This window comes from Kogia breviceps, chromosome 8 (assembly GCF_026419965.1).
Source record: "Kogia breviceps isolate mKogBre1 chromosome 8, mKogBre1 haplotype 1, whole genome shotgun sequence".
Lineage (NCBI taxonomy): Eukaryota > Metazoa > Chordata > Mammalia > Artiodactyla > Physeteridae > Kogia > Kogia breviceps.
Window position 1 is genome coordinate 100,738,637 of NC_081317.1, and position 17,366 is coordinate 100,756,002.

At 37.9% G+C, this 17,366-nt stretch overlaps 1 protein-coding gene across 1 annotated transcript in view; it reads right to left on the bottom strand.

Annotated features, from left to right (window-relative positions):
• Positions 1-17,140, bottom strand: part of LOC131762011 (zinc finger protein 420-like) — a 77,320-nt gene extending 60,180 nt beyond the window's left edge. Inside the window, exons 1-3 of the mRNA XM_067039810.1 lie at positions 16,909-17,140; positions 14,958-15,074; positions 13,262-13,463 (exon numbers count right to left, since the gene is read on the bottom strand). Of these exons, the coding sequence (XP_066895911.1) occupies positions 13,262-13,463; positions 14,958-14,972 (217 nt within the window). The 5' untranslated portion in view covers positions 14,973-15,074; positions 16,909-17,140. The remainder of the gene's footprint in view (positions 1-13,261; positions 13,464-14,957; positions 15,075-16,908) is intronic.
• Positions 17,141-17,366: the final 226 nt, after the last annotated feature.

Genomic DNA, 17,366 nt, shown 5'->3' on the forward strand with positions numbered 1-17,366 from the left:
GAGAACCTCATTATTGAAACATATTATAAAGCAATAAAAACAATAGAGAAACCAGGAGCAAACACATGTTTACTGACTCCTTACTTCTGACCAATGTAGCATTGGAAAAAACTGAAGAAAACTACCCATGTGAAAGACAAGTAGATTTTATGTTTGAATGGAAATGTTTATATCATTTATATGTAAAGTTATCATCTATGTATTTGTATTTCTATCTTCCATCTCACTATTTGTAAGATGAGAAAACCAATGTGTTTGTATCCTCATCACTTTTCTAACACACTCCCTTAAGACATTATATTAGGTCTACACTTTCTAAACTTCAAGATTTATGTCCTCAAAAAGGGAAGCATTTAAACAATTTCCCAGTGTCCACCTCTAAGTGACCACTTTGGATCCCATTTCCCCTGGAGACCTGTCTACTGTACTCAATAACCCACCTGCGAAGCTCTTGCTTAAAATCTCTTCCTCTAACAACAATGGATCATCTTGCTCCAACTTGATGATTATGTCTGATTTTATAAAACAATACCCTGTAAATGGGAAATAATTTAGGATTTGGATCAGCTGCATTGGCTTTAATGCATATGAATGTGAAGGAAGGAATAGTTCTAGGGAGTAGCATAGTTATGGTGCTCATTTGACCTTTCCTTTGGAGAGGAAACTACAATGTTGTTTTTTCTGAATCTAAAAAGAAATTGATCTCCTTAAACCCCTGAATCACAAGGATACATAACATTAGTCTACATGTACAGAGGTTTAAATAAGGCTCTGCATAGAAACTTCCAGTCATGGCCATGATGGTGTAAGATGAATAATGTACTGTGTCAAGCAACTGGAAATTATAAAAATATATGAAATAATGACCTTGAGACATTATATATTTGGTAACGGCAGTGGAAGACAAGGATCTCTGAGAGAAGAGAAACAAGTAAAATTTCTAGGTTGTGGTACAGAAAGAAGACACCAAAGCACAGCCTGTTGATCTCAGTAACTATAGAAGGCAAAGCTGAGAGTTCATGGAAGCCAAAACAATTAGAATTTCTAAAGTCAAAAATTTCAAAAGAAAGAGGTACACTCAGAGACAGCCAGGAAGATCTAACAGAAAGGTCACCTTGAATAAAATCTGTACATTCATATAAGAAAACTTCTGACAATGGATGAAAAAGAACCTAAACACAGTAGGTGGAAAAATTCCTAAAGCACATTCAGAGACATGATGTTTTGAAAGAGTAGAAAGATCTTCTAATACATGAGGTATTAGATGTTCTGTTCCCCAAAAAGTATATTGCCTTATTACTATGACCAAATTAGTCCTAACCTAAAGAATGCTCTAGAACTGAAATAACAAGCAAACATTGAATTAATTTAATTTACTTGAATTAAATTACAAGCAAGCATTGAAAGGATTAAAATTACTTCCAAGTCATTTACTGCACCCTCCAAAAGAGCCCCAAAGTATTGAAAGTAATATAGCAAAATCCAGCAGCCAAGAATGTAAAATTCACAATATGCAGCACACTATCAAAAATGACCAAGTATGTAAAGAAGGAAAACATGACTCATGATCAGGAGACAAGTCGATCAAAGGAACAGAAGAAAAAATGTCACATGAGATAAAATTAGCCTTCAGGGACATCAAAACTGTTATAATAATACACTTCATATGTTACAGGAGATAGAAACATGAACATAGTAAGAATTTAAAGTCATTTAAAAAAGTCCCAAACTGGAAGGCAAGGTAGCAAAATATACTACCTGGGGAAAAAACACTAAAAGACCCCAAACGGTTTTAAGGATTACCAATATTTACATTAGAAATTAAAACTGACACAGATCTCTTTAATAAGACATCTAAGTTCTCATGTGCTTCTGCATTCTATTCATTCTTGTTATGTCCAGTCATGTAGTTACTTGGAAACTCCACTGATTACTTGTGAATGGTGAAAAAGGCTAGGAAAAGGTAACTGGCTAACTTGCTCAAAGGACTATATGATATTAATAGACCTGCCATATTCAGTGCGACTTGGAACTCCTTATAAATTTCAATGGCACCTGGCCAACTGAACACTCTATTACTCTAGTGGTTCTTGTTTTTTTTTGTTGTTGTTTTTGTTTTTGCTGTATGCAGGCCTCTCACTGTTGTGGCCTCTCCCATTGCGGAGCACAGGCTCTGGACACGCAGGCTCAGAGGCCATGGCTCACGGGCCCAGCCGCTCCGCAGCACGTGGGATCCTCCCAGACTGAGGCACGAACCCGTGTCCCCTGCATCGGCAGGCGGACCCCCAACCACTGCGCCACCAGGGAAGCCCACTCTAGTGGTTCTTAAGCTGTGGTTCTGGGGTGACATGTAAGAATTTGCACTTCTAACCAATTCCAAGATGATTCAAAAGACTTTAATATTGGAATAGCAGACATTTCTGTTCCACTCTGATTTATTCTAAATGGCAGCTTTTAGAAAAGGAGTCAGTGTGCCCAAACGTAAGATTTTCAAACTGTTTATGCTTACCTTATAAAATCAGTATATCATTCACTTCACCAATTTTCTCTGCTAAATAAAGGACCCAAAATTAAGTATTAAGTGTTAACTGCCCCAAAATCAAGTAAGGCTCCTCTCTATTCCCAAAACCAGTTATTTGGAATCCTGAGCGAACTCAAACAGAACTCACAGCACTAGTAGTTATCGAAAAAGATAATGACTTTTTCAGACAAATAAATAAAACCCATTCCCACCTGACCTATCTTTAAAAAAAAGTTAAAAAGATAATAACAATAGACTATTGGGATTACAAGATACATAGAAGTGAAATAAATGACAACAATAACACAAAGGATGAAAGATAGAAAATGAAAATATTGTTTTGACATTGTTACAACATAGTTGAAGAAGATATTATTTGAAGGTAGAATGACACTTTAGAGATGTATATTTAGCAACCACTAGAAAATAAAAAGTATATCTCATAGAAGCCAAAAGTGGTTACAATGGATTCATTAAAAATAAACAGTTAATCACAGAGAAAGAAGGGAAAAGAAAAAAAAAGATTAAAAAATTAGAAGGTAAATAGCAAGATGGTTACAAATTCAAACCCAAAGATAACATTAAATATAAATGATATGAACCTTTCAACTAAAACATAAAAACTGTATGAGTGAATAAAAACCAAGCCTAAATATACTGTCTCTTAGAAACTGACTGTGAATATAAAGACACAGAGAGGTTAGAAATAAAACGATAGACAAAAGTATATAACATACTAAGCATACAATAAGCAAAGGAAAGTTTGAGTGAGTCTACAGTACCAAACAAAATTCAGAAAAAGAAATATTACCAGGAATAAAAATAAACACTGCAAATGCTAAAGGACAATTTATCAAGTGGATGTAACAATCCTAAATGGTTTACCACTTGAAAACAGAGATTCAAAATGCATGAAGTGGACTTCCCTGGTGGCGCAGTGGTTGAGAGTCCACCTGCCGATGCAGGGGACATGGGTTCATGACCCGGTCTGGGAAGATCCCACATGCTGCAGAGCAGCTAGGCCCATGAAGCCATGGACGCTGAGCCTGCGCGTCCAGAGCCTGTGCTCCGCAACGGGAGAGGCCACAGCAGTAAGAGGCCCGCGTACCGCCAAAAAAAAAAAAAAAAATGCATGAAGCAAGTCTTATTAAAAATGAAAGAAGATAATAGACAAATGAATTATACTTGGGTACTCATATTCCTTCCTCAATATTTAATAGAACAAGTAGATAAGATATTAAAAGAAGATAGATGGCTTGAGCTATATTATCAGCCTACTGGAACTAATCTCCATCCAGAAAAAGCATTATTTTCAGTCACACATGGAATATTCACCAGGATGATATGCTAGGCCCTAATACATGTTTCAGTACATTTAATAAGTTTGAACCATGCATGAAATAGTTTCCAAAGGAACACACAAAAAAGTAGAAAGTTATAATAGTTAGAAATTATGAAACACACAAATACTTGGAAAGTAAACAAATTCTACAAAGTCAATAAATCAAACAAGAAATCACAGGGTATATAGGAAAGTATCTTGGACTAAATGAATATAAAATCACAACATCAAAATTTGTGTAACACAGCTAAAGCGGTTTTTAAAGGAAAAATACAGAGCCTTATGTGTACATCAAAAATGAATAACAAGGTTTCAACTCATGAGCTTAATTTCTATAATAAAACAGCTAGAAAAGGAAGGGCAAGTTAAAACAAATCAGAGTATAGAAAGGGAAGTGATATAGAAATCAATAAAATATCAATAAAACTCAGAAAAATAGAGAAATCAATAAAACAAAGAAGTGGTTCTTTGAAAATATGAATATACATTATAAACCTCTAGCTAGGGACTTTCCTGGTGGCACAGTGGTTAAGAATCTGCCTGCCAATACAGGGGACATGGGTTCAAATCCCAGTCCGGGAAGATCCCACGTGCCACGGAGCAATTAAGCCTGTGCACCATAACTACTGAGCCCATGTGCCACAACTACTGCAGTCCACACACCTAGAGCCCCACACTCCGCAATAAGAGAAGCCACTGTAATGCGAAGCTCACGCATTACAACGTAGAGTAGCTCCTGCTCACTACAACTAGAGAAAAATCCGTGCGCAGCAACGAAGACCCAATGCAGCCAAAAATAAGTCAATAAATTAAAAAAAAAAAAACCTCTAGCTAGACTGATCAGAAAAAAATAGACAGGGCTTCCCTGGTGGCGCAGTGGTTGAGAATCCGCCTGCCGATGCAGGGGTCACGGGTTCGTGCCCTGGTCCGGGAAGATCCCACATGCCGCGGAGCAACTAAGCCCGTGAGCCATGGCCGCTAGGCCTGCGCGTCCGGAGCCTGTGCTCCGCAACGGGAGAGGCCACAGCAGTGAGAGGCCCGCATACCGCAAAAAAAAAAAAAAAATAGACAAAAATTACTGTTATTGAATGAGTACATATCACTACATATGCTAAATATATTAAACAGAGAATATTATGAACACTATTACACTAATAACTTAGAAGAAATGGATAAATTCCTGGAAAGACACAACTTAACAAAGATCATTAAAATTATGATAATATTAATATCACCTTATCTTAAAGAAACTGAGTTCAAAATTAAAATTTTCAGACAGTTAAATATATAAAAATCAATCAGTGTAATATATCGTTAAAAAAAGCCACATGATCCTCTCAGTGGATACAAAAAAAAGCATTTGACAAAATCAAATACCCATTAATGACTAAAAAAACAAACTAGAAATGGAGGAGAATTTCCCTGACTTGAATAATGTCTACGTTACCTACAAAACACATTCAGCTAGCATCATTCCCACCAATGAAAGACTAAAGGCTCTCTCCAACTAAGATCAAAAACAAGACAAGGGATGTCTGCTCTTGCCACTTTATTCAACATTGTAATGGAGATTCCAGCCAAAACAATTAAGCAAGAAAAAAGAAATAAAAGATGTCCAGATTGGAAAGAAAAGAGTAATACTATTTCTACCTGCATAAGACATTATCTTGTATATAGAAAATCCAAAGGAACCCAAAGAATAAACCTCTGAAAGCTAATAACCAGGTTCATCAAACTTGCAGAATATAAAGTAAGTATGCAAAAATCAGTTGTATTTCTATACACTAGCAATGAACAAGCCAAAAATGAAATAAAGAAAACAATTCTATTTATAATACTGTTAAATAGAATACTTAGAATAACTTCAACAAAAGTATAAAACTTTCCCATTTAAAACAAAAAATATTGAAAGAAATTTTAAAAGACCTAAATAAATGGAAAGACACATACCTCATATTCATGGATCAGAAAAGTTAATATTGTCAAGATGGCAATACTCCAGAAATTGACCTACAGATTCAATCCAACCACTAACAAAATCTAAGCTCTATTCTTTTACAGATATTGACAAACTAATCCTAAAATTCATGTGGAAATGCAAGTTACCCAGAATAGCTAAAACAATCTTGATAAAGAAAAATCTTGGAGGGCTCACACTTTTCAATTTCAATTACTTTATGTTTAGGAAAAACACTGTGTTTCTCATCTATATTACTATAACATTCTACTCACAGAATACACTTCTGTATTCTCAATACTTCACTGCTGGTTACTGAAAGTGTAGAGGTTTTTCCCACTACCAAGCAACTCTGCAACGCCAGCAGGGTGTCCTACAATTCAATTCAGTTCTGATACTATCTACCTAGAGTATCAGATACAACAGGTTAGGGGTTCAGTCCCACAAGACTGCCTCCCATCACACTACAGATACTAACTGCACATACAGGTTGCTACCTGTGTTTCTGACCAATTTGCTATTAATGGGATGTCCCCACATCCTCCTCCTCAGGTTCAGTTAATTTGTTAGAATGGATCACAGAACTCGGGAAACCAGTTTACTGACCAGATTTCCAGTTTTATTACAAAGTATACAACTAAGAAATAGCCAGATGGAAAAGCTGCATAGGGCAGTTTCCATGCCCTCTCCAGGTGCATCATCCTCCCAGTACCACACCTCATGTGTTCACCAACTCCAAAGGCCTCTGAATCTTACAGTTCAGAGATTTTTGTGGAGGCTTTATTATGTAAGCATACTTGCTATTAGTAATTATGTCAACCCCCTCTCACTCCCTGAAGGTCAGTAGGTGCGCTTCAAAGTCCCAACCCTGTAACCACTTGATTGGCATCCTTGGCAACAAGCCTACATCCTTAGGGGGTTTCCAGGTCACCTCATTAACAGGAACTCAAGCATGGTTGAGAGGGGCTTGCTATGAATAACAAAAGACACCTTGATCTCTCTTACCACTTAGGAAATTGGGACTCTGTGCCAGGAACAGGGGTGATGAACAAATATCTCTCTTACTATAAATCACAATATCATACTATGCTGCTAAGACAGTACTGGTCTAAGAATAGACGCTTCAAGAATAAACTTAGAGAACAATGGAAGAGAATTAAGAGGCCAGAAATAAACCCTTACAACTATAGACAATTGAATTTCAACAAGGATGGCATAATTCAATGAGAAAATAGTATTTTCAACATATAGTGGTGGAACACTTGAATATTCACATGCAAAAGAATGAAGCTGCGCCTCTACCTCACACCATGTATAAAAATTAAATCAAAGTGAATAACAGACCGTAGAGACTAAAATTATTAAATATGTAGGAAAAAACAGGATAAATCTGTTTGACTTCATGTTAGGCAAAGTTTTCTTAGATTTGACAAAAACAAGCCAAAAAAAGAAAAAAAAAAAACAGATAAACTGGGTAGTATCAAAATAAAAAACTTCTGTACTTCAAAGAACTCCATGAAGAAAGTGAAAGGAAAATCCACAGAATGGGTGAAAAAATTTACAAAAATTTAATTGAGACAGAGACTTATATCCAGATTATATAAGAAATCTTAAAAGTCAATAATGAAAAGAAAAATAACCCAATTTATAAATGGAGAATGAACATGAACAGACATTTCTCCAAGGAATATATTCCTTGGAGAAATGTCTGTGTGTGTGTGTGTGTGTGTGTGTGTGTGTGTGTGTGTGTGTGTGTGTGTATATTCCAGCCAAGAAGCAACTAGCACATGCTTGACATTAGGGAGATGCAAATCATAACCATAATGAAATCCCACTTCACTCACTAGGGTGGCTTTAAAAAAAAAAAAAAAAAGACATAAAATAACAAGTATTAACGTAGATGTTGCCAAAACTGGAACCCTCATCATTGCTGGTGGGGTGGTAAAATTGTGCCACTGCTTTGGAAAATTGTTTTGGTAGCTTCTAAAATTGTTACACAGAGTTACAATATCACCTAGTAATTCCACTCAAAGTATATACCCAGGAGAATTGAAAACTCCTCATACAAGAATGTTTATACAACTGCTCATAGCAGCATTATTCATAACAGTCAAAATAGAAACAACCCCAAACCCATCAACTGAAAAATGGATAAACAAAATGTGATATAGCCATACAATCAAGTATTACTTGGCCAGAAACTGAAGTGGATTACTGATACATATTACAACATGGATGAACCTTAAAAAGATCATGCTAGGTGGAAGAAGTCAGTCACAAAAGGCTATATATTGGGGGATTCCATTGATATGAAACCTCCACAATAGGCAAATCTCTAGAGACATAGAGTAGATTAGTAGTTGCCAGAGGTAGGGAGCAGAAATGAGGAATGACTACTAATGGGTACTATTTTGGGGTGATGAAAATATTTTAAAATTAAATAGTGATGATAGTTCCATATCTCTATGAAAATACTAAAAAACACTGAATTGTACAAACTTTTAAAAGGGTGAATTTTTGAAACATGAATAAACTTGTTATTTAAAAAAAATTCTGACAAAGAAATCTCCAGGTCTAGATTGCTTATGTAGAGAATTCTACTATGAACTTTTAAAGGAAGAAATATTAATTTTATAGTACTAGGATTAGAAAGAAAATAGCTCACAAGCAACTAATTAAGGCCTATGACTAACGTATTCAGTGGTAAATAAATTCTTTTGCATTAAATCGCAGTGTGCTCAAAAAAGAAATAAAAATGCAGAGATTAGAAACATATAAAAATATCTTTATTTACAAATCACCTAATTAATTTATAAAATATTCTAAGGAGTCTTTAAGACATCTAGTTTAACGAGTGAATTTAGCAAGATAGATAAAATAGCAATATAAATTACATTTTTACATAATTCCAAAAAACTGGAAATTGAAGTTTTGTAAAATATCATTAAAGATAGCCTCAAAAGATTGAAGGATACATCTCATAAAACAGATTGAGACAAGTACAATAAAACTATAAAACATTGCAAAGGAACATTAAAAGCTAAGGAAAAGAAAAAAGATTTTTCAGAAATTAAATAATTCAATATTGTTAGATGTAAGTTTTCCCCAGAACGATACACAGGTTCAACGAAATCCTTATAAGAATACCACTAGTGTTTTAAGAAAAAACACATTCTTTTAAACTTTATAGAAAAAGAAAAAGAACCTGTAATAGCCAAAAGAAAAACTTAAAGAGGACTTATCTTTCCTGATGTGAAAACTTACTACACAGCCAGATTAACCAAAATAGTGCATGATTAGTATTAAGATAGAAATGTAGATAAATAAACCAGAATAATATTCAGAAATAAGCCTAGCACATGTAGTCAGTTTATTTCAACAGGTGCCAAGGCAACTGAATAGGAAAGGATACAACCAGTGCAGCAATTAGAGCATTAGCTACAAAAAAAAAGAATAACAATCCATATTTCCACACCATATAGAGAGATTAACTAAAAAACTCAAAGGCTTAAATATAACCTAAACCAAGAAAATTTCTAGAAGAAAAATACAGGAAATCTGAATGACCTTTGCTTAGTCATATTCTTAAACAGGAGAAAAAATAGAATATGAAAATAGAGCAAATAATAAATTGGACTTCATCAACATGAAAACCTTTTGTCCCACTGTTTACCAAATAAAAAGGGCAATCACAGATAAGGAGAAAAAAGTTCCTAAAGGTGTATCTTATAAAAAGTCTTCTACCCAGACTGTAAAAAGAACTCTTTCAATTGAATTATAACAAGACAAAAAACTCAACAAAACAAATAGGTTGAGGATATGAACACACTTTTTATAAAATATACATGAATGGCCAAACAGCATATAAAAGTTGTTTAGCAACATTAGTCAAAGGGAAAAGCTAACTAAAACTCAAGTAGATAAAACATACTCCCGCTACAAAGATCAAAAGTCATCAGGTTTACAACACAAAATGATGGTGAGGATGTGGAGCAACGAGAACTACTATAAGTTGCTAATGCCCACGTAAATGACACTGGCACTTTAAAATCATTTGGCAGTTGGGTTTTTTTTCTTCATATACAGGCATACCTCAGAGATACTGCAGGTGTGGTTGCAGATCAGTGCAAAATGTGAACATCACAATAAAGCGATTCACAATTGGTTTCCCAGTACATATAAAAGTTGTGTTTACACACAGAGTAGACTAATAAGTTTGCAATAGCATTGTATCTTAAAAAACAATGTACATATCTTAATTTAAAAAACACTTTATTGCTAAAAAATGCTAACCATCCTTGAGCCTTCCGTGCACGGTAATCTTCCTGCTGACGGAGGGTCTTGCCTCAGTGTTGATGCTGCTGACTATTAATGGTGGTGGTTACTGAAGGCTGGGGTGGCTGTGGCAGTTTCTTAAAACAAGACAACAATGAAGTCTGTCACATCAATTGACTCTTCCTTTCATGAATTATTTCTCCATAATACGCAAAGGTAATTGACAGCATTTTACCGACCATAAAACGTCCTTCAAAACTAGAGTCAATCCTCTCCAACCCTCTCATTACTTTATTAACTAAATCTGTGTAATATTCTAAAATCTTTTGTTCTCATTTGAAGGATCTTCACAGCATCTTCACCAGGAGTAGATTCCATCTCAAGAAACCACTTCTTTGCTCCTTCAAGAAGCAACTCCTGGGCTTCCCTGGTGGCGCAGTGGTTGAGAATCCGCCTGCCGATGCAGGGGACGCGGGTTCGTGCCCCGGTCCAGGAAAATCCCACATGCTGCGGAGCGGCTGGGCCCGTGAGCCATGGCCGCTGAGCCTGTGCGTCCGGAGCCTGTGCTCCGCAGCGGGAGAGAGTGAGAGGCCCGCGTACTGCAAAAAAAAAAAAAAAAAAAAGAAGCAACTCCTCATTCATTAAATTTTTATCATGGGATTGCAGTTCAGTCACACCTTCAGGATCTACTTCTAACTCTGATTCTTCTGCTTCTTCCACCACATCTGCAGTTACTTCCTTCAATGAAGTTTTGTATCCCTCAAAGTCACCCATAAGGGTTGGACTCAACTTCTTCTAACTCCTGTTCAGGTTGATATTGTGACCTCTTCCCATGAATCACAACTGTTCTTAATGGCATCTAGAATGGTCAATCCTTTTCAGAAGGGTTTCAATTAACTTTGCCCAGATCCATGGAGGAATCACGATCTATGGCAGCCATAGCCTTACAAAAGGTATTTCTTAAATAATAAGACTTGAAAGTCAAAACTTGATGCATGGGCTGCAGAATGGATGTTGTGTTAGCAAGCATAAAAACAACACTAATCTCACTGTACATCACCGTCAGAGCTCTTGAGTGACCAGCTGCATTGTCAATGAGCATAGTTTAAAAGGAATCTTTTTTTCTGAGCCATAGTTCTAACAATGGGCTTAAAATATTCAGTAAACCATGCTGTCAACAAATGTGCTGTCATCCAGACTTTGTTGTTCCATTTATAAACCACAGGAAAAGTAGATTCAGCATAATTCTAAAGGGTCCTAGGATTTCCAGAATGGTAAATGAGCAATGACTTCAACTTAAAGTCACCAGCTGCATTAGCCCCTAACAAGAGATTCAGTCTGTCCTTTCAAGCTTTGAAGCCTGGCATTGACTTCTCTTCTCTACCTATTGAAGTCCCAGATGGCACCTTATTCCAATAGAAGACTATTTCATCTCCAGTGAAACTCTGTTGTGTAGTGTGGCCTCCTTCATTAACTATCTTAGCTAGATCTTCTGGATAACTTGCTGCATCTTTTCCAGCAGCACTGGCTGCTCCCCCTTGCACACTGATCTTACAGAGACGGCTTCTTTCCATAACCCTCATGAACCAAATTATACTAGATTCAACCTCTTCTTCGGCAGCTTCCTCACAGCTCTCAGCCTTCACAGAATTGAAGAGAGTTAGGGTCTTGCCCTGGATTAGGCTTTGGCTTAAGGGAATGTTGTGGCTGGTTGGACCTTCTATCCAGATCACTAAAACTTTCTCTATATCAGCAATCAGGCTGTTTCACTTTCTTATCATACATGTGTTCACTGCAGTTAGCACTTCTATTCTCTTTCAAGAACTTTTCCTTTGCATTCACAACTTGGCTGACTGGTGCAAGAGGCCTAGCTTTTGGTATATCCTGGCTTTCAACACAACTTCCTTATTAATTATTTCTAGCTTATAATATAAATTAAGAAACATGCAACTCTTCCTTTCATTTGAAAACTTACAGGCCACTGTAGGGTTATTAATTGGCCTAATTTCAATATTGTTGTGTCTCAGGGAATAGGGAGGCCTGAAGAGCAGGAGAGAGATGGGGGAATGGCCAGTAAGTTGAGCAGTCAGAACACACACATTTATAAATTAACTTTGCCATCTCATATGGGCTCAGTTCATGATGTCCCCAAACAATTACAATACAACATCAAAGATCACAGATCACCGAAACAAATACAATAATGAAAGAGTCTGAAACACTGTCAGAATTATCAGAATGTAATTCTGAGACACGAAGTCTCACACATGAGACATGAAGTGAGCAAATGCTATTGGAAAACTGGCAGCAATAGACGTAGTTGACACAGGCGTTTGCCAGAAAACTTCAATCTGTAAAACACGTAATATGTGCGAATTGCAATAAAGTAAAGCACAATAAAAAGAGGTACTCCTGTAGTTATAAATACTTGCCATGAGACCCAGGGAACCACCCGTAGGGTCTTTACACAAGGGAATGAAAACATGGCCACACACAGACTTGGACTTAAATAGTCCTAGTACCTTTACTTATGATAGCACCACTTTGGTAACGAACTAAATGTCTTATCAACAATTGGAAATGCAGAGCACAGAATGGAACACTACCCATCAATAAAAAGAATAGACACAGATACACACAACAACATCCATGAATCACAAAAGAATTATGGTAAGGGAAGGACGCCATACAAAAACTAGTACCTAAAGTATGATCCATTTATATGAATTTTCCAAAAAAGGGAAAAGTATTGAAGCAGAGAGGGTATCAGTGATGATCAGAAAATGGGTGGGAAGAAAGGACTGACTGAGAAAGGCCATAAGAAAATGCTCACATTGTTGGGAATTCCCTGGCGGTCCAGTGGTTAATAGTCAGCACTTTCACTGCCATGGCCCAAGTTCATTCCCTGGTCAGGGAACTAAGATCCCACAAGCTGCAGAGTGTGGCCAAAAACAAGGGAAAATTTTCATGTGATAAAAATAACCTGTATCATGATTTTGCTGGCATAGCTGTACACATTTTTCAAAATTCACTCAATTATAAACAGAAACTTGCTGAATTTTATTTTCTGTTAATTATACCTCAATATGGATGATTTTTTTAAAAACAAAAGAAGAAACAAAATCAAATACACTCTGGGCAGAGTCGCATGATAAAGTAGGCTCACCCGATGAGGCAAGGTGGCTGTAGTTCTCCAGCATCACATCTCTGTACAGGGTCCTCTGAGCAGGATTCATATGCTGCCACTCCTCCTGGGTAAACTCCACAATCACGGCCATAAATGACACTGATGTCTGTGCAAGCACATTTCCCATCAATTTGAAGATTTCAAAATTAGGTGACGTGGATAATACCTTTGGAACTAATTCCTATCATGTTTCTGGTTAAGACAAAAATGGAAAAAAAGTTTTGCATTATCAAAGTCTGACAGGACATTCTTTATTTGCAAGGCCCTAGGGAAGCAGGTATGTTCATACTTTTGGCTCTGCTTTCAAAATCCATCCAAAAAATTTCAAAGTATTGACACAACTGCTAACAGCATCATTTCTTGAAAGGATTATTGAAACAGCCTGCCAACTCTTCTGTTTCCACCACTGCCTCACTAGAGTCCATTCTCAGTTATTATTTTAAATTATAAGACAGGTTATGCCCTTTCTCAGCTTGAAATTCTCTGAACAACCTAGTAAACAGAGATAAATAGTGAATTCATAGATTAGGAGATTCACCATGGTGGAGATGTCAGTTCTCCACAAAGAGATCCATAGATTCAATGCAATCACAATCAAGCTTACCAAGCTTTAGAATCACAAGCTAATTCTAATATTTATGTAAAAAAGGAAACAACCTAGAATATGAAAACAATTTTGAACAAGTACAAAGTTAGAGGACAGATACTACCTTGATTTTGAGACATACCATACAGCCACTAATCAAAACAGTGTGTGATATTAACTGTGTGTAAGAGTAAACAAAAGAAACAAATCAAAGAGAAAGTTCAAAAATGATATATACACACATATGTGCAAACACACATCTCCTTATTTGAGGTGTCTGGGCAACTCAATGCAGAAAGTATATTCTGACAAAAATCATGCTATACTAATAAAATTCCATTTAAAAAATAACAGTAACCTTGATTCACACTTTGCACCACAAAAAATAATTAATTCAAAATGATCACAGACATCAATGAGTCTGCTTTCTGCTTAGATTTTAGAGTCAGAGGATCATATCACCTACCCAAAAAAGAAACTGGCAGCTGCTGTACTGAAGTGGAAACCAGCAGAACGAATGAGCGTATACTCCCTCAACTCTCACATTTAGAATATACTACCAGTACAAATTTCCAAGCCCATCCTCAGACCCTGAAATTCTAGATTTCTGGCAGGCCCAACCGGCAACACATTTGGTTGTTTTCTGGTCAGCATTCCCTCTATTAAAGTAAAAAATTTAAATATATGACAAAAGGAATTACTGACATAACAACAGATATAATAAGAGAATACTATCAACAAACTTACAAAAATACATTTGAAATACATAAAAATGTACAGTTCTCTCTGAAAATGTAGTTTAAAAAAAAAAAGAAAACCAGACTAAACCTATGGTTGTTAGTTGCCAATCTAGTTGTGAATACAGGAATAAAAATTCAAATATAATATTAACAAAAATATGTCAGTTACAAATTTACAAAAAGTACTCAATATGATTCAGTGTACATTTATGACTCAAGTAAAATCTTTAACCGATTATAAAAGGGAAATAACTTACACTGATAAAGGATGTGTAACACAAGCTAAGAGAGATCTGAAATCAAGTTAAATCTATCACAGCACAAAGTAGCTGATGAATAAAGAGCTCACCTCAGATATGTTCATCTTCTGTAGCTCTTGGGAGAGTGTACAGGATGGTGAAGATTCTGCTGTGGGGACAGCATCAGGACCTACCCCTTCTCGATTTGGTAAAAATAATTTTTTCAACTGATTTAAATAATACAAACAAAAAACTAACATTAGATAATTAAAATACACCAAAGGATGACACTATTTCATTAAAATTAAAAGTGGAAAAAAAGACACAGGCTGAATCCTTATTTTGTTTTCCTAGCAAAATTATTTACCCCTTGAGTTAGAGAATCTACAGAAAGCCCAGTAAAATGGATGGTGTGCTTCAAGACAACTTAAAAAAAATTATTTAAGGGACTTCGCTGGTGGTGCAGGGGTTAAGAAACTGCCTGCCAATGCAGGGGACATGGGTTCGAGCCTTGGTCCAGGATGATCGCACATGCCGCGGAGCAACTATGCCTATGCGTGACAACTACTGAGCCTGCGAGCCTCAACTATACTGAGCCCGCGTGCCTCAACTTCTGAAGCCCACGCACCTTAGAGCCTGTGCTCTGCAACAAGGGAAGCCACCACAATGAGAAGCCAGCGCTCCGCAACAAAGAGTACCCCGGCTCGCCGCAACTAGAGAAAGCCCGCATACAGCAATGAAAACGCAACACAGTCAAAAATAAATAAATAAATTTATTTTAAAAAATTATTTAAGTGGATTGTAGTTTCTCAAAAGGGACTCTTGATAAGTTTCTTTTGATAACTGAACAGTATGAATGACTGTTCGACTCCTGGCTCTGTCACAATCTGGATGAGCCTGGAGAAGTCACTGGCGCTCTCAAACACAAGACAGAAACAGGAGGGAAGGGGGCAGGGCACAACTTTTAAAAGAATGACCTAGCCACAGGACATGACAAAACCTGGTCAGAACCAACTAGATCCAACCAAGATGGTGGAAGAGTCAATTTCCAGTAGACCTTGAGCCTCATTATACGTTCATTGTAATGCATTAGCATGCTAAATGACACAACCAACAGCGCGATGACATGAGGCCAACCATAAAAGGCAAAAAAATGCGTGTTGGCCCAATTCCACCCCTTCTCCAAAATAGTTGGAATATCCCACTTAGCCTATGAAGTTACCCATCCCATAAAAACAAACCACCCCATATTTTGGGGCCTCTCCAGTTCTGAGATTGCCCACACTCTGTGGAGTGTGATTCTCTCTAAATAAATCCACTCCTTACCTATCACTTAGTCTCGCACTAAAGTCTTTCTGGGATGACACATAAAGAATCTGAGCTTCATTAAGTCCTGAGACCAGGTGTGTGATCTCAATTAAAAGACAATGGCTTCTGGCTGGGTTCCAGTCCCGGTACATGGTTTCCAGTTCCATCCGAGGTGCACAGTTTCAGGACCACCTCACCAACCTGAGACTCAGATTTGCTTTTTGTTATATGTGTGTTTAATGCAGATTGGTCATATCGCTATCACAAGATAATTGGGAGGCTTATGTAAACCACCCAATGAAAAGAACAAAGTGTCTTCTAAATACAACAGCTGTTATCACTTCTTCTGCGGTTGGCACTTTGCTAACCCCTTTAACAAATGACATCATATGGAATTCTCAGATCAACCCAAGAAGCAGACATTATTCATACCCTCCTTTGCATACGAGTGACCTGACTCGTCCCCAGGTTACTTCTCCCGCCCACAGTACAGGTGACAACGGCTGTAACTGACCGGGTCTCTCCCGCTCCAGAGCAGGAATGCCCAGCACACCCTCCGCCCGCGCTTTCTGGCCCGCTCACGGCCAGCGTGACCACCGCGCTTTCCCTCCCACTGTCCGCCCCGGCGTCCCCCCGTCAGACGCAGGCGGGACCCAGCATTCCGTCCCCACATGCACCGTCGCCGCTCCTAACGGGTCTCAGCTCCACCTGCTCCGGAGACCACGAGGCCAGAACCGGGATCGCCCCACCCACCTTCCCAGATCCGAGGTCCAGGCCAGACACGGGCACTGTAGAGGCGGGGTGGGGGCTGCCCGAGATGTCCTGCTTCCGCCCCCGCCACAAGAACGCCGCTCTCAAAAATCTCCTGGCAACAGTTAAGTCCCTTCCGGGCTGCGCAGCTCCCGCACCTGGGCAGACGTACAGGATCTATGATCTCTTCACCACGCCTGGGATGGCGGAAGGGAAGAGGCGGGACCTAGGTCACACATGCGCAGAGGGATACCCTAGGTGTGTGTGTGGTGGTGGGGGGGGGGGGGGTCTGTGTGGTGGAGAAAGACTACATTTCCCGTCGCTCCGCGCGCGCCCTGCGGTGACTTTGAAAGGAGCAAAGAGTTTAGCGCTGCCCAGTGGATATGTGGGAGAAAAGAAATGCGTCCCACAGCCCGGGTCTCCGAGAACTCGGATGGGGTGTCTCCATTCTGTGGGTCTTA